General features: G+C 36.3%; 1 protein-coding gene across 2 annotated transcripts in view; it reads left to right on the forward strand.

Annotated features, from left to right (window-relative positions):
- ADAMTS6 (ADAM metallopeptidase with thrombospondin type 1 motif 6) overlaps window positions 1-19,010 on the forward strand; it is a 132,842-nt gene that overhangs the window by 99,005 nt on the left and 14,827 nt on the right. For both annotated transcript variants that reach the window (XM_062512964.1, XM_062512965.1), the window contains exons 14-19: window positions 449-551; window positions 1,585-1,718; window positions 3,448-3,571; window positions 4,778-4,858; window positions 8,950-9,113; window positions 10,872-11,010. In XM_062512964.1, the coding sequence (XP_062368948.1) occupies window positions 449-551; window positions 1,585-1,718; window positions 3,448-3,571; window positions 4,778-4,858; window positions 8,950-9,113; window positions 10,872-11,010 (745 nt within the window). The remainder of the gene's footprint in view (window positions 1-448; window positions 552-1,584; window positions 1,719-3,447; window positions 3,572-4,777; window positions 4,859-8,949; window positions 9,114-10,871; window positions 11,011-19,010) is intronic.

Below are 19,010 nucleotides of genomic sequence, written 5' to 3' on the forward strand. Positions count from 1 at the left end.
TGTGAAGGCTGTCTTGTAAGCAGGAGTGATGTAGTTCTCTAGAAAATGTATTTTCTCAATGTCTTAATAATGTGTACAGCTGCTTAATATAGTATAACTGAACCTACAGCTCCAACCAAATTTTTTTTCCAGCTGTTTTTACTGTGTTTATAAGAAGGTAGCTGGTGGATTGATTATGACACATAGTTTGACAGGATTCTGATTTTCCAGTTTTATAGAAACTGCTATGTAACACTTACCTTTCTTTAAATTGCTTCAGCTATTTCATGCCAGCCTAAGATTGCAAATACACACTTCAACTGTAAAGTAATAAAGAAAATTTCACAGTCAGAGCCACAAGACAAAACCTTCTAATCAGTTGTGTGATTGTGTTTGCAGTATAAGCATCTAAGCATTCCTTTCATGTTTATATTTGCAATAAAATAACCAGTTTGTGTCATTTTTTCAGCCGTGTCCTTCAGGGGCTCGTGACTTCAGAGAGAAGCAATGTGCAGATTTTGACAATATGCCTTTCCGGGGAAAGTATTATAACTGGAAACCCTACACTGGAGGTAAGGGTTAGCATTGCAAAACCATTATCATATTTGAAGATTTCAAAATTATATAAATGTTTTACAGAGAGTAATGTTTGTAAATATAGTGTTTTTACTAAAATAGCATGAGCTAAGATTTTTGAACTTGTACTTTTGTCAGTTGCTGCAAGTGTTACTGAAAAGTTTCTTATTCTAGCAGATTTTGTTTTGGTGTGAAAGGGAGTCAACATCACTGTAGAGACTCTACTTTAAAAATATTGAGAAGCTCTCCACCTGCACCTGTACTAGTTTTATATATTTCATAGGTGATCTGCAAGTGCCTCTTATGCTACAGTGATGAGTTTAGTATTAAGTGATCTCAAAATGAGTTTGCCTTTCCTAAAGTCGGGAAGATATTAGGAAAATGAGAAAGAAGTAAAAGCATTTATAGGAGTCTCTAAAGACTACTTCAATAATTGCATTATTTATAATACCATAATTTAATGATTTTTTTTCCTATTCTAAAGCTGGATGGTATAACTTGTGTTTTTTATACTTTACTGACTTGAAAAAAATTATTTACCAGTGATTTTTAGCTTAACAGCCTAAACAGATTTTTAGATTAAAAGCCTAAGAAAGGTCATCATGTTCCTGTGGTGTGAGCTGTAGTAAAATTCAATAGGACTGAATTCTTAACTGAAATTTTCTCGTCTTGGTTTTGATATTCTTCTAGCACTACATTCTGTTGCTATTCTTGCTTTTCAAATAGTGCAGAGGTACCATTGTTTTTCATTGTTCAGTAACCATTAGGATTGTACCAGCATAACACCATCATTATAAGCCCAGCAAACATTGTCATGTCTTATTGTCTGAAATAATCTTTTTTTGCAAAAGAGAAGAGTCATGTGGAAAAATCATTGAAAGGAAGTTAAATAAAGTGTAAACCTTATATATGTCAGGTATGAGATAAGATTGTAAATTGCAGGAGTTTATGAATAATATTTTTAAATAAACCTTAACTTTTTAAGGTTTCTGTTATTTTTTTTTCCATTCATTTTATTTTGTTGTCCAGGTGGGGTTAAACCATGTGCATTAAACTGCTTGGCTGAAGGGTATAATTTTTACACTGAACGTGCTCCTGCAGTAATAGATGGGACTCAGTGCAATGCTGATTCACTAGATATCTGTATCAATGGAGAATGCAAGGTACAAATGTTTTATAAAGTACTTATAGATTACTTTGTTGTGTCTGCTGTCACCTGTGTTTAGGTATGGTACTTGTACATTATATTAAACAGAATGTTGACAGGACATGTTGTTCATAAAAGTGTAAGATTGGGACAAAAAGTTAAAAAAGATATTGCATAAAATAGACAAATAATTTGAATTCCATTAACTTCTCCAAGATGTTAGCAGAAGCTGCCATTTTATCTTTTTTCTTGCTTAATGGTTGCTGTTGAAGAGTTGCTGGAAATGGCAACAGGAGATGAACAGGTTCCTTGTACTCTTCCAAGGCCTGTTCCATCATTTCAGTTAGAACATCATTGTGGCTGAAAAACACTAAATGTGAACGTACTAATCTGTTTAACTAGTTCATCCTGTTGCAAAAAAATCATTCTGTTAATGTAATTGAAACAGAAAGTCATCACTATTGCCCTATGATTCTAGGAAAATATGTATAATAATGTAAGTATTTGCTATTTACTAAAAATCTGATTATCTTGTAAGATTCCTACAGAACTGCATTACAAGAATTTCAGTAGAATTGGGGTTCTGTGCCATATTTTTTGTTATTAGCATTCCACTACTTCCTCAGTTCAGCAAAGCATTTAAGTAAGTACTTAGGTCTAGAGATTTAAAAAGTACTGGTGACTCTAAAAATTATTTGATTTCAACAAAACCAGTGACATAACTAAAGCATAACTTAGTTCTGAAGTGCTTTGCTAAATGGAGGGCTGAAGATGTGTGTTTCTTGAATGACATAGTGAGATCAAAAGCTTTTGCCATGTTGTAGTAAACTAATGGAAAGAAGTTGAGAATGAACTTTGAAGAAAGTTGGGTGTCTGTCATCTTAGTGACTCAGTAAGTTGAAATGTAAATAGTTAAAATACTAATATTTTGTCAGTTATTGAAAGTATTTTAACTTTTCTTATGATGTGTGTATTAGCTGTTTACAAGATGGCAAATAACAGTGCTAGACAGAAAACAAAGACAGCTAGACAGTTATGTAGCTACCTTCTTCTTCTTCTTTGTATGAGTCCTGGAAAAATACTGGCAAGCTGCAGTCTTTCTGTTTACAACCTACTTGTTTCATCCTATTTTTTTTTCTTTCCCCAGAAGTTCTGTCTTTATTTTCATTTACTTTTTTTTTTCATATAATACAGCATGCAATTAAGATTTTCCCTGTGTTTCATTTGGCATTTATTCCTACTGTGAAGTCATTTACACTCTAAATTCATACTTGTAAAAATCACAAGTTTCCCCTGCAGCATGTGAAATATGGTCTATGAAGCTGTAATGCCTTAAGAATACTACTTGTGCTGTCTAAATGTTTAAAGATCACAAAGCAAATGTTTACCTTAGAAAAGCAAAGTAGATAGCATGAAGCTGTTGTAATATCAAATAACAACATCAGTAATAATTTACTGATAAGTATAATAATTATATTATATGCAAAACACTGTGAAATCCTTTCCTAGAAGTTACAGTAGAAATGCAAGGTTCTTGTTAATCAAAATTTGATAACAACCCAAAATGCGAATTCTTCTCCTTTCTTCTCTCAGAAAGTGAAAACCCACTTAAAATATTGGTTATCAACAATAGATAAAATAAGAACTGGATATCTCAAACTTGAGAGAAACACTTTAAAGAAACTTTATAAATAATAGTGCATGACCATCATCCTGTTAAGATATTTCATCTTGTCTGTTCTCAGCATGTAGGTTGTGATAATATTTTGGGGTCTGATGCTAAGGAAGATAGATGCCGTGTTTGTGGAGGAGATGGGAGTACATGTGAAGCCATTGAAGGTTTCTTCAATGACTCATTGCCCAGAGGAGGTACGTACATGTATGTCCATTCTGTTGCACGTTGTTTTTAGATGACTCTTTAGCAAATACCAGTGCTGCCTTCATTCCCAGCTTTGCTGCTGGTCATTCACTCTGTCTGCCTATTGTTTTCTTTTATTGTGTATTGGTTTGGATTTATCCCAAATACAACAATGTGTTTAATTACTGAATGCTTGGTTATGTTGGTGGAGTTTTTTCTATTTTTTAGTTATGGTGGTATATTAAGGGTAATGTTGTGTATTTTTTTACTGTGTATGGTAGAATCTGGTAGTCATGCATGGATTTTAGAATAGCAAGAATACAGAAAAATCTCAGAAGTTCATCGTATTAAGAATTCAGGAAATACATATAGACTATTATTTTAAAACTTAGCTCAAAAAATATTAATCTTGTAAGTCTTAGTGTTACCAGATTTTGGACTCCATAATTCAGGAAAAGGAGTCATGCACTGCAGTCAGTTCTGTCTAGAGGGGAACCAGTAAGATTGTAGGGGTCAGGAACACTTGACCTTCTATGAGGAGAGGTTGGGCGAACTGGCATTGCTCAACCTGGAGAATCCCCTGGTTTATGGGGATGTGGCATGAGCCCTCCAATACTATGACAAGGTCATGGAGAAAACAGAGCTCTGCTCTGGTGGGTACATGGTGGGAGACAAGACAGTAGCTATAAAGTGATCGAAGAAGGGTGACTAACCAAATGGAAGAAAAAAACTAGCTCCTCGGGAGGACAGTCTAGCAGTGGATCAGATTTCCCAGACAGGTTATACAGTTTCCATATTGGGAGTTTTTTATGAGCCAGCAGGATAAAGCTCAGGGTAATTCAGTCTGATCTCTGAAATATGCCTGCTTGTAGCAGGAAGTTGGACTAAATGATTGACTGAAGTCCTCTTAACACTGGAACTATCCTATGATCCTAAAGACATTTTAAATATTAATTATGGAAGATACACTATTGAAAATACTTTATTAGGACTTTAAAAAAATTCCTGAATACTTAAGTTCTTGCTATAATAAAATTTTTGTATGAAGTTTAAAGTTTCTTTCGACCTTTGTATCAGATGAAAGAGAACATTCAAGTAAATTTGAATCCCATATCTCACACTAATTTTTAGTTGTAAGTAATTAATTAATGGTTAGTTCCATTACGCAAAATTGATGAAATCAGAAAAAGCATATAAAATTTATCTTTTTATTACAGGATATATGGAAGTGATTCAAATTCCAAGAGGTTCGGTGCACATTGAAATAAGAGAAGTGGCAATGTCAAAAAACTACATTGGTAAGGGCATTCTTTGTATGGCAGATAGCTATTAAAATGTCAGAGTTTATATTGTGATTTGAAGGTACAATTTCTGGTTTGGCCAAACCTTATACGCAGTAGAAGCAGCAGAGGCAATAGTTAGCAGTTAATACAGCTAACTTGTAATCAGACAAGTTAGGGTGTATTCTTTTCAATGCAATTATTGAAATACACTGCATGGTTCCTCCTTGTCCATTCAGTGCAAAATCATGCCAGCTTCACTGTAGTTAAAGTGTTAGAATTGAACTGAAGCAGTTGAGGAAACAGTGCTAAATATGAGGAAATAAAATACTCAGTAACAAGGAAATCAAACTCAAATAATCTCATGTCCTGCTGTGAAGTTGTGACTTCCATCTCAAAAGTCTCTTGGGAGATTAAACTGTTTTAAAATACAATTTTATTTCATCAGCAGCATAATTACTTAACTGCTAACAATTCTGTCTCTTTTCTTCAAGGGAATTTAATGTATCAATTACAGAGTGTTGCTGCACTGTAGATATTAGAAAGCATTCCTGATTTGTAGGTAAGGAAATTAGGGGCAGAAATACTGTGATAATTGAAATCATTCAGGGAGCCTACTATAAAGCACAGAATTAAATGCAGATTCCTAGATTCTTACTCATTTCTCTAGAGACTGCTAATGTGCTTTCTGGTTTTTTAATACTGATATTTACAAATCTGACTTAGTCAAACACAAGGCAAGGTACATTGCTGAAAGTTTATGTACCTTGATTTGTATAGCAGTCAGTTGACAGTGGTACAGGAACACCAATTTCTTAGTCAGAAATAGATTAGAGAGCTGATTAGTTGTACAGCAAACTAAGAAATTAATACTAGCAAAATTTATTGCTTGTTTAAGCTGTAAAGCAAGTTCTGAGGCTACTTCTTTAAATTTTTGGTCCATGTAATTGGTAAATAACACTAAAATGTTGGAAAGTATTGTGGTGTCTGTGGGTGTAAGTTAGAAAGGCAATTATCTTCATCAGAACATGTATTCCTAAGTAGATTATATTGATAGTAATGACACGTTTTACTGCTGAATGCCTACCTTTCTTTCTGCCTGCTCCCATCCTTCTGTAATTCAGCAGATAGTCGCCCTCCCTCCATTCTGCAGGATTAATAACACTACCAGCAGTTGAGAGGTTACTATTCTTTCATTGTCATGCTCCCCAAGACCTCTCCCCCATGTCAAAATATATCTGGTGTAAGTTTGCTTCTGTATCCTGTGCTGAGCTTTCAAGAGGTGGTACAAGGGAGCTGTGTTATGTAGCCTGTCATGGTAGTTTTCTGCCAAGAGCTCTTTAATGGACAGCTGAAAAACAGGAAAAAGATGCTGCTACAATTGATTGTTATTCCTCTCTAAAAATAGAGCAGAGGAAAGAGATCTGGAAAAGCATTTTGATTGGTACCATCTGAATAAAGTAAGCAGAAAATTCAAATTTTATTGTTTATATAGAAAATACATACATGGTTGATATTTAATCTGGCCACAGATCTAAAACTGTAAAGTGGTATATAAACACTTTTTTAAAATGTATTTATCACAATTTCAAGGGATACCTGGGCTTTCAGGCTCTTTCCTCACTACCTTGTTTCATGTCACAGAGCCCTGACTACAGAATAGGGTCTTCCTCTCCTTTACTAGTTTCTTGTGTTTCCAGCTTTCAAAAGTGCCGTTATATCCAATGTAGCATAGGGGGTATTTTGTTCAGTGAGTGAACCAGATCACTGTTTCAGGAAAACCAATTTCTGGGGAAAGGAAGGCTTTGATTTGTCTGCCCTCTTAAAGGAACTAGTCAAGCAGAATTGGTAGCTAAAATGATTTTATTATGTTAAAATGCATAACCCAAGGGTGTTGTTTTATGGCTGTTTCTTTAGTGGCAGTGTCAACTTCACAGCTCCTTCCCTGTCTTTATGGAATTCACTCTGTTGTTCCAGGACAGGTCTTTGTGTGGCCACACCATGAACGAGATTAGAGAACTGGTTCTGCTGAAAATAACTATTTACACACATTATTATATGTTATCTTATGTGCAGTGCTGCCAAATACATGATCACAGTCTAAGAAATCAATTTCTCCATTTGAAAGTATACTAAACCTTCTCAGTTTTGTAGTAGTCAACCTCTGCTAGTTGGAATGTCCCAGCTTTTTGTGGGGGGTTGGACTAGATGATCTTTAAAGGTCCTTTCCCACCCAAACTATTCTAAAAAATAAAACCCTCTTCCTCTGTAGTAGTCACACTGGCTCCTTTATTCACATTAAGGCTTTCAAAATAACTCACCGCAAACATCCTTAAACTAGAATGCAGTTCCTTTGAAATCCATGACCTCTAGTTTGGACTCCAGTTAGACAATTCGGTTAGCTCAGTTAGTGCCTGTCCTCTCTCACCTTGATCTGGCAGATCATTTTTTCACCAGTATCGCCCTTAGTTATGTGACAAAATTGGTCAAAAGCCCATTTCTGAAGCTGCACAAATAGTACAATATTTTAACTGATTTCTCCAACAGATAAACCGGCAGCAACAAAACTGTCTCTGTTCAGAGCTGCAGAAAAAACTGCATATTTAGTAGCACTGTTATCTTCTATTAAATAGCTTGATCCAGGGTGACACCTGGCTTTATATTCCTCTTATGCTAACTTTCTGTGAGCTTCCTGCACTTCAGGTACTCATAAATTATTTGACTATGAACTTTAACTTTTTGTCTCATATGCTACTAGCATTATGCCATTGCATAATTATTGTCATATAATTACTGCACTGCTGTTCAATAACTGACCTTTGGTAAATGTACTTAGAGACTGCAAATGGATTTTTCTTTGGCAGTCAGGTAAAAAAATGACCTGCTTTACTTCTGCAAGTATATTAGTTTAAGTATGTATAGCATTTGTATGTTAATTTTCAGACCTTATGGTGCTAATGAAAATGGTTACTAATTTCTGCTGAATACTATTGTCACAGTAGAACAGTTCCTCCTCTCTCACTGTCTCCTGCTCACATAAATGCTCTCTGATCTGCTTTAGACAACTTAAGCATCACTGAGGCATTTTCTCTAACACTTTAAGGTACACCAACTGTCCACACAGATGTAGTTGAGAGTAAAATGTCAGATAACTGAAGTTGTCTTATTCCTTAGCATTATGATATGAAGTTTTCTCTTGTCCAGTAAAATCAATTATTTGTCTCATTGAAAAATGACATGTGACTATGGGGCTCCAACCATTATTCTCCCTTTAAAAACATGATCTATTTTAAATAAATAAATAAATAAAATAGTTAAAACTTGATAATCTCCACCTTAAATCAAGAGGTCAATATTTAATTTACTGAATATTCATTTTAAGATGCAATGTCAGTTTAATATTTAGGAACATAATGTAAGAGTATTAATAAAATATCAAATTAATATCCCTGAATAATATGTGCTTGCCGATCCTAATGGTTGGTTAGCTATGAAATTTCTGTTTTACCTACATGTTTCAAGGTTGTAAATTAAGAAGGCTAAAATATCTTAACATTAAGTAGCTGTAGTTTGTAGTAGAAATATCTTGTGTTTGTGCTTTAATAAGGCAAAAAAAGTAGTGGACACAGGCAGTAAAATAACAGCTGACTGGCACCATATGTCAACTCAATGTCCCTTCTCTCTTTTTCGTCTGCACATTGTCTCCCCATGCCCCAGCTTCTTAATCTAAAGATCAGGTTGATAATTGATTTTACATTTCAGATGTGTATGTATCTCATGTAGTTCAGAATACATTGCACATGGAGTCAGTTTTAAAGTTGAAGATATATTGCAAGTTACATGAGGCCTTCTGGTTCATTTCATGCAGCATCTGCTTGTTGAAACCTGCAAAATAATCTGTACATTGAAGATTATTTCAGAGGCAAAATTGTTGATTTGCATGAGGGATGTGTTCACCAGGGCTAAAGAAAAGGCTTTGTATTGCTTGAAAAAACAGTGATATACAGCTGAAACTCACATACTTCTAACAGATTAGTGATTAATTTACAATGGCTTCTCCATTATAAATGCTGCTTCCAATTTTTAGGTGGCTTGTATTTTTTTTTAAGCTTTAAAATCTGAAGAGGATGACTACTATATTAATGGTGCCTGGACTATTGACTGGCCAAGAAAGTTTGATGTTGCTGGAACGGCTTTCCATTACAAGAGGCCAACAGATGAACCAGAGTCTTTGGAAGCACTAGGCCCTACTTCAGAAAACCTCATAGTCATGGTAAAGTTATAATACATATATTTCTTAAATTTGAAATATGTATTTGTGTTCTGAGAAAAGACAATGCCATGAATGAAATTAAAATAGGTTGACTGTACACACAGTATACAGCTTGTGTAGCTGGGACTTTGTGTGAGTCTTTTAGCACATGTTTTCTACATATCAAAACTGACTGGCAAATAGAATGATGAAATGGGGATAAAGTCAGAAGAGCATCAGGAAATCTCACAGAAAATGAACCACACCTCTGTAAATGTGGTTCACAGTAACAGTAGCTAAAATTGTGGATGGGCCATTGTATCTCTGCATACTGCTGACACTTGACAGCCTCTGACAGTTCTATGCATTTCAGTAGTTTTAAGCCTGGCCTGAGTGTGACACTTAGACATAGCCTTACCACAGAATGAATTTAATGGTATGACCCATGTTAAGGTATGTTACTGTGACATACATTGCTCTGAAAAGATTTTATAAAGTATGAGAATGTAACAGAAGATATGACCAGGATCCCGATGCCATCTCCGACAACAGGAAATAGTGAGCCTGCTGTTCCACTACTATGTTGAAGAGGTGTATGAGAACAAGTTGATATTTTCCTAGTGTAGTCTGTCAGATGCCAGATTTGCAGTTCAGTGATTGCTTGAACCATATGGAATATTTTTTAGTAGGGAGTAATTGTTGCGTAATTGTACTCACATTTTAGGCAGCATTTTCAAACATTTGAATAATCTTTTTTTCTTCTGTAGCTGTGCATAAGCTAGGCAATCCATACAGAATAAGTTACACAATTATGGTGCCTTCTTTCATTCAGTCTGTGTCACTGACTTTCTTTCTGAAATTTCTCTGCTCTTTTGCCATGTGGAGGTAGGCAGACATGCCTCTGCAAAAATGTAAGACAAAGTAGAAATGGATGAAAAGTAGCTCTAATGTGAGTCAGATTGCTGCATCTAACTTGATTTTGTGCTATTAGCAATGAAAACAAAAAAGTTTATTAGAGAGTCAAAGGCTTGTGTTGGACAGGTAATATGTAGAAGTGCAGTTCAACATTTAGGATAGACAAAAACTTGTGGTGATTGTTGTGCTTTTGTCTATGTTGCCTACAGTGGTGTGGCTGCAACAAGAGTTTTGTTATTCTTTTTAAGGAATCACATGTGTGATTCCACCAAGCTTATGCTGTTGGCTGTTGCATTAGGGGAAAACAGTGGCCTCAGTAGCAGTCTGTTGGTGTTACTATTATTACTAGAAGTAATGTACTGTACTGTTAGCACTAGAAGAGTGCTAACAAAAAAAGAGATAGGTTCTAAACTATGTGGATTGTACTCCTCACAAGACTTCAGTTAGAACTGCTGCTTGCTTCTACAGTAATGTGCTTTTCCAACTTTGACCTCCCATAATTATTCAGCTTTCAAGGTATTTTCCATGAAGACATTAATTTTATAAAAACTAGCAAAATTTATAAAATTTATGAAACTAGCAAAATAATGAAATTTTGTCAGGAATAAGGAATTCACAGAAATAATGAAGTTATGTTAAGAGAGAGAAAAAAAAAGCCCACCTTGGACAATAATATTTTCTTTTGTATATATTTTAAAAGTTAGTACAGATTTTTTGGGGGGAATATCTAAAAAGAACTACCGTGACTTCCTTTATTACTCTCTTCCTATTCAAGAGAACATAACTCATGCCTAGAATAAATGTCACTGTGTTTGCCTTCTGCTTGCCTGCTTTAATGGTATAACCAGTTGTTTTCAACTACAGATTCTGCTGCAGGAACAGAATTTGGGGATAAAATATAAATTCAATGTTCCGATCTCTCGCACTGGCAGTGGAGACAATGAGGTTGGCTTTGCATGGAATCATCTGCCTTGGTCAGAATGTTCTGCCACTTGTGCAGGAGGTAAGACTCCAGTCAAGCTACAGGGTAAACTGAATTGCAAGATGCACTTCACTGTATAATTATCTAGTTGACTAACTGAAAACATTTCTTTCAGGTATGCCTCAGATCTTAATGAACATTTATTTTAATCACAGCAGATTTTGTTGTTTTCAAGTACCTTTAATATGTTCAGATCTTTTTGTTAAATACAGCGTATCTTGGCACAGTATCTTTTCTCCTGATACTTCTGAGACTCTCTTGAAGTTGGTATGTTTGTTTTTCCAAGAAGCTTTGTTGATAAAGGACAGCAGAGGTTTTAAGTAAGGAAGTTAAAAGCGAGAAGGCAAAATAGGTATCTGTAAATAGAGATGTGTCTTTGTGTGTTTGTAGGTGTGCTTCACACAATCCTAGTCAGACCTCCTATCCTCCAGCCGCCAAAGCTTAGGATGCACAATGACAGTTCCTCTGTAGAAGATAACAATTGGATTTTACCTGCCAGCCTGTAGCAGTATCTGAGAATTGTTGCCCTTGGGCAGCAGTGGGGGATTTGTAGGTTGTCCCATGCGGTTCATCATGGATGGCTTTTGCCGAGAATTTACTGTATTCCTAATCCTCCCTCTAGTGGCCACCAATGCAATTCTTTACCTCTGGCTGGGAGAGCAGGACAGTTGGCTTCCTTCAAAGCCAACACCATTGCTGCTGCAAGAACTGGTGAGTAGAAGTGCTGTGTGAACAGTATCTTTCTTCTCTCTGGAGACTGAATGAATCATCTCCCCAACATACCTCTGTTCCAGAAGATATGGGAGAGTGCTTTAAATACATCTCAGAATTTCAGTTCCATGGCACTGTGGACAGCTCATATCAAGAAGACGACACCATTTTTTTAAAAAGAGGCTTTGGACTTGCTGTTTTTTTCTCTTTTTTTTTTTTTTTTCTTTTTTTTTTTTTTTGCCTATGGGAAGTATTCATCATGACTGACCTCTCACCTTTCTGCTGGAAGCTGCTGTGGCTGTTACTAGTTGTATGCAGTTTAAATGCAGCCTAGCCATACATAATACACAAAGAATAGCATAAATTCTTTTCTGTGCTACTAGGAAAAGTAGAAGAGACAGAAGTTGAAGAGACAGAGACTTTAACTGGAAAATTTAGCTAATATAAATATTCTATTAAATAGAGAGTGTTGGCCAGGGACCATTTTAACAGGCTACCTTGTGTCCACTCAACACTGCTTAAGTCCAGTTGTTTCTAAATCAGTTTATCTCTGTCTACTTTGCTTAGTGACTTAGTGACTTAAGCCTTTCTTAATTGCTTAGTGACTCTTAAAGCAAATGGGTATTACTTGAAGTAGTAACCAAAGTAAACTTGAGCATATGCGTTGAGTGTCATGAAGCAGAGAATAAAGACGTGGCAGTGAAAAATTTAAGTAGTTTTGGAGTACTGTATATTGCAGAAGTGTCTGATTTTTTGTGCTGTTTCTTCTTCATAGTGTTTTGAGAGCAATCCACTGCATTCAGCTATTCCTAGACCTGCTAGTATGCCTTCTCTTGGAGAAGGGTGACTAGAACAGTCAGGAATCAAGGAACAAGCTAAGAGCAAGCTGGGAGAAACCTACAATATTTGACCAAATAGCAACATACTGTCTTTTCCACTGGATTTCTATATTATGTTCATCTCTGATGTGCTGAGAAGTCACATGAGTCACAATAAAATCATTTTAACTTTTCAAACAGGACCTCTCTTCTAGGGCCTGTCTTGACTTTTGAAGAATAGGAAGAGCACAGTAAGTCAAATCATAGGAAGGAGAAGAAAGGTTTCCTGTTTATGACAGTTCAGTACAGTGCCAGAGCTCTGGATTCCATTCCTGCCTACTCAGTGTCTTTCTCATGGTATTGAGCAAGTCAAAGCATATATTATACTCTTACTTGTTAATTATGAGTTCATTATTGTATGCTTAGCCCTCTGGAATTTCTGACATCTGAAGCATTCAAGGAAATTTCATCATCTCATGTGAAAACTCATCCAGGCACCTCTAATCAATGGGCTCTTCACAGTAGACATTATACCTCCTGTTCCCCTGTACTCTTAATACAATGATCTCGGAGGTAAATTAGAGTTCATGAAAGAAACAGTTAAATTTTTATATTGCCTCTAAAATGCAGAAGAAAATATTATATGAGAGGTAGCCTTGGCTGTAGTGACTATAAGGTTGTAGAGTTCTGTATTGGGTGGCAAGAAAGATTATAACCATGGACTTTAGGAGAGCTAACTTTAACCTAATTAGGGATCTTTTTTGGAAGAATCTCATGGGAACAGGCCCTGCAGGGAAGAGGGGTCCAGACTGATATTCAAGGATCACTTACTCCAGGCTCTGGAATGATGCATCACAATGAGAAAGAAATTGGGCTAATGGGGCAAGAGACCTCTGTGGATGTATGAGTGAAGGCTACTGTCTCTACCCAAGTATAAGCCAGGAAATACACAGGAGATGGAAGCAGGGTCAGGCCACCTGGAGTAAATATAGAGAGGTAGTTAGTGTAAATGCAAATGAGACTGTGGAGGCCAGTGCTTAGCTAAACTTAAACTTGGCTAAGGAAGGTTGTCAAGCATAATAAAAAGGGTATTTTCAAATATAACAATAACAAAATAAAAAAAATAGATAACATGGACTCATTAAATGGTGACAGTAAGAGAGGCAAATGAAAGGGCCAAGTTACTGAGTTACTGTGTGCCTTTGCATCAGTCTTCACTGACAAGACTGGGCCTCAGGGATCCTGGACTGAGGAGACCAGGGTGAAGGAATGTTGGAAGGATGACATTTCCTTAATGAAGGAGGATTTGGTCTGAAACAACTAGACAGATATCCTCAAGTCTATGAAACCTGATGGGATGGATCCACTAGTGATGAGAAAGCTGGCACATACCATAACAAGGCTGCTCATGATTACCTTTGAAAGATCATGCAGATCAGGAGATATGCTGAGGACTGCAAGAAAGTAAATGTCACCCCAGTTTTCCAAATGGGCAAGAAATAGGACCCAGGGAATTATGGACCAGTCAGCCTCAACTTGATCCTTGGGAAGGTGATCGAGCACCTCATTTTGGAGGCCATCTCTGTCCATATGGAAGAAGATGATCAGGAATAGTCAGCATGGATTCACTAAAATAATCAGGTGTTTGGTTGCCTTCTACAATGCAAGAGCTACCTGGATGGGTGAGGGGACAGCAGCAGGTATTGTCTGCCTCAACCTAAGTAAGGCTTTCAATACTGTTTCACAGCATTCTCACAGGCAAACTCAGGAGGTGTGGACTGGATGAATAGGCAGTGAAGTGGATGGCAGATCCCAGAGGGTCATAATTGGTGGCAGAGGTTCTAGTTAGAGGCCTGGCACAGGTCGTGTCAGTGGTGTAGCTCAAGGTTCAATACTGGGCCTGTTTTTATTTAACTTAGCAGTGACTTGAAGGGCAGATGCCTCCTCAGCACATTCACTGAGGACACAGAGCTGGGAGAAGTGGCCAATACCCTGGAGTGCTGTGCAACCCTTCAGAAGGACCTCAACAGGATGGAAAGACAGGCAAAGAAGAACCATGTGAATGAAATGCAGGGTCCTGCACCTGGGGAGGACCAACCCCAGGCACCAGCACAGCCTGGGGCTGACTGCTGGGGAGCAGCTCTGCAGAGAAGGACCTGGGGGTCCTGGTGCACAACAAGCTGTCCATGAGCCAGCAGTGTGTCCTGGTGGCCAAGAAGGACAATGGGATCCGGGGGGCATTTGGAGAGCATTGCCAGCAGGTGAAGGAAGGTGATCCTGCCCCTCTATTCAGCTCTGGTGAGGCCTCACCTGGAGTGCTGTGTCCAGTTCTGGGCTCCTCAGGACCAGAGAGACATGGAGCTCCTGGAGGATGCTACCAAAAGGATGGATACAGTCTCTTCTCAGTGGTGCCAGCCAATGGAACAAGAGGCATAAACTGATGCACAGGAAGTTGCACCTGGCATGAGGATGAACTTCTTTACTGTGCAAGTGACCATGCACTGGAACAGATTGCCCAGAGGGGCTGTGGAGTCTCCCTCACTGCAGATACTCAAGAACTGCCCGGACACAATCCTGTGCTGTGTGCTCTCAGATTACCCTGCTTGAGTAGGGAGGATGGATAAGATGACCCCCTATGGTCCCTTCCAACCAGACCCATTCTTGAGAGATTGTAAACTGTGTATTTTGTAGTGTCACTTATGTTAAAGGAGAAAAGTACACATAGTTTTTCTGCCACTGACCATGATGCTCTCTGTACAGGGAGTCAAGAAGAAACCAAATCTCCAAAGTCTCTGAGATCTGTCTTGATAGTTTCAATTCTTCTTTTCCTAAAAAGAGGTTCTTCAGATTTACCATGTAGTTAAAAAGGCTTGTTTGATGAGAGACAGCTCTTATTTATCTAGGATTCATATGTTTATATGTAGGATGAGACTATAATTTGATTTATTTTTAATATCAGTATTTTTCTTAGGTTTGAGGATCCAGAATTGCAACTCTTCCTTTTGTGCACTAGAACCTATATATTCTGTATTGAAAAATTTTCTTCTACAATACAACTTTAAAGTGTCTGAACTAGTTCTTTTTTTCTTGGTAATATTATGTAAAGCTGATCTACATGTATTCTTCAAATTAATTCCCTTTCTTCCTGAAATTACACTAATAACTTTCTATTCTGAGGCATGGGTTTTCAGAATAAAAGTTTGTTATTATCTCATATAGGTAGGTCTTTATGGCCAGTGGCAAACTTGGACAGATTATATGAAAGCAATGCCAGAGAATACGGGAATGTACAGGACTAAGTTATCTATAGAGAGAGGAGTGGGAAAGAAGAGAACGCAGGAAAATCAGAAAAAAAAATAATGGCTACAGCAGATTTTCTAAATTTAATTTTTTCTAAATTTTCTAATTCTAAAAAATCTAAAATTTTTTTTAGGATGTGAATATTATTTAATGAGAAACACAAAATGAAAGATATGTAGAAATAGAAACTGAAACAATACAATGAATTCTGGAAAGTGAAAGGAAAGGGCAATGATATCACTTATAGATTACATAATTATAGTTTATTAACTCTTGAGCATATCTTTCCTGATATCTTGTAACTTTCCAAGAGCAAGGGTATTACTCTGTTCAGATCCACAAGTATTCTTTACAAGGCAATGAACTTCTAGTGGTATTGTTTATAAAAATCTAGCCAAGCAAAGAAGTAATTATTCATGTTTTTTAATATATTTTATGCATTCAAAAATAACTCAATTGCCTACTCCCTTTTTAATTTCTTTCATGCTTAATTATGGCAACAAATAACAGCATTTATTATCTGGAATTTGCCAGTAGTCCTAAGAATTGGTTAGGATTTCATTCATTCTGTTAGAATTCATCTCCAGATGGATTAAATGTCTTATATATTCATGGATTTTTTTATAAAATAGTCAGTATACAATTACTATCATAAGTAAATTGATTGCTGTTTGGGTTTTTTTGCTGCTCATAACCCATCTTGAGTGATGCCTACTGTGTTTTTCTTTCATGCTCTCAGATGAATTATGAAACTATCTCTAGGCAAATAAAACATACTTTTCCTCATCAAAGAAAATATAAGTTTGGCTCTGGGATGTACATCTTGTGATCTGATGAGTGAGCTCAGAAAGTATGTCGGGTTAACCATCATGCACTAGTTTTAGTGATGCAGGATTCACTATGTATTGGTACTGGCATCTTTATAATTAACTGTTGCAATCACAAGCCACAATTTTTTGAATTGCTTTTAAAAATAGATACAGCATTTACATGCCTTCAATTTTAATTCAAGAATAAAATGTGCTCCTTGTAATTTAAAATTTGGCTGCTGAAAGTCATGCAGACTATTTGTGAATTGAAATCTGCAAAGCATTTCAATTCTCTGGAGATTATGCTCACTAAACCACTGAGTTTTGTTTTCTATTAGGATTGCATTGACCAGTCATGAGGACAGTTTATGTCTTCTTTTATAAACTAAAAATGTGTAGATTTGAAAGCAGAGTGTTTCTATTTAACTGCTTGTAATTATTCCCCTCATAGTTTAAATTAACATATTTATCTGTGCCTTTTGGATTGCTTTTAAAAGAGACCATAAACTCAGGGAAGACCTCATAATTTAAAAATTTTTCAATACAGGGTATGAGCAAGTTGTAGTGGTTGTCTGGATAAAAACAGAAGTTCTAGCTTTTTCCATGTCTTTTTCTTGTCTTAAAAGTTATTATCTGGATTTTTTTCTCTGAGATTTTTAATAAACAACAATATAATTAGACAGCAATTACATATACATACATATATATATATATATATATTTAAAGTTTATATACTGTGTGACAAGACACTGCAAAACTTTTAAAAAATGGATTTATGTATCTTCTGGCAGCAATTAAAGATTCTTCACTGTAAGTGAATAGGATGAGTATTGTCTTAGAGGTGATATACTACCTAAACATCATTCAGTAAATAATTCACTTGCAGTTTTTTTACAGGTGAGCGCACTGATGCTTTGTGATCATAGAACTTAAGAATATTTTCTTATTACAAAATTCCTCAAAAATGAATTTGTTAGAAGTCTGAATTTTTAGCCAAATTCTAGAAGGAAATCTGTCTGATGCCAGTAGGAAATTCATTAAAAATATAAAATTAATATCAATGCTATCTGATAAGAGATATTAATTTGTGAGAATGGCATGCATTATTAGAATGTTTAATTCTGAAGTGTATATGAATTATTTTTAACCAAATGTATTTGAGGAAAATATCGTTATGAAGGCCACATTCAGCCTATTCAACCAAGAGAATTAAGGCATTTTATGATAGAAAGGATAAATGATTAGTCAGAAATGAACATGAATTGTATATCAGCCGGAAGTGCCATGTTACTAGCACTGCTTTTTGTCTAGAGCTGTTAAATACCATTTCTTATTGTGGTGAAATGTGAGCAGAAAATTGCTAGGAGTATTCCTACTTAGGTTGTCGGGTCTGATTCAAATTGCTGTCATCTGTTGGCAGTTTTTGCACTGATTACAGAATTCAAAGTGAATCTTGTCACAGCTTCTCATGTATTTAGATCTTTCACTTATTTTTCAAGAGCCAAAGGAGGATATTATTTCCTCCTACAAGGGGAAGCTGAGAGAATTGGCTTTGTTCAGCCTGGAAAAGAAACGGCTTAGTTGTGACCTAATTGCAGGCATCTGGTATCCAAAATGAGCCTACAAAAAAGATGGAAAGGGATGCTTATTTAAGAGCATGTAGTGACAGGACAAGTGGGAATGGCTTCAAACTGAAAGAAAGCAGGTTTTTAGATTAGATATTAGGAAAGAATTCTTTACTGTGAGGTAGGTGAGGCACAGGAACAGGTTGCCCAGTGAAGTTGTGGATGCCCCAGTCCTGTGTTCAAGTAGTAGTTGTGGATGCCCCAGTAGTGTTCAAGGCAAGGCTGGATGGATATTGGAGCAACCTGGTCTAGAGGAAGGGTCCCTGCCCACAACCAGGGTTTTGGAACTCTATGATCTTTAAGGTCTCTTCCAACCAAATCCATGATTCTCTGCTTGTCTTAAAATGAAGAGATTGCTGTAAGGTAAAGTTGGCAGATATTTGAAGCTAGGAGGTTTTAATCCCCATTTAATTCTATGCATTTCACATTTTGGATTAAATTAAATAATTGTTTCTCTTTTGAAGAAAGGTACAGGACTTTTTGAAGCTTTTGTATTACAAATAATGCAATTATTTCAGTTTTATAACTATGCATGTTCAATAAAAAGCTTGTGAATTGGAAATACACATTTTTTTCATGCTAACAGACATCTTACAGCATGTTTTTAAGAGAGGAGGAAGACAGTGTGTATTACTCATTGCAACAATACATTATCATCATATCAGTGGTTCTTTACTGCTTTTTTAAAAAAAGAAAACAGAAAATATGCTTGATAAACTACCTTATATTGTTGCCTTGGCAGTGATATACCATGTTTT

This window comes from Cinclus cinclus, chromosome Z, assembly GCF_963662255.1.
Source record: "Cinclus cinclus chromosome Z, bCinCin1.1, whole genome shotgun sequence".
NCBI lineage: Eukaryota > Metazoa > Chordata > Aves > Passeriformes > Cinclidae > Cinclus > Cinclus cinclus.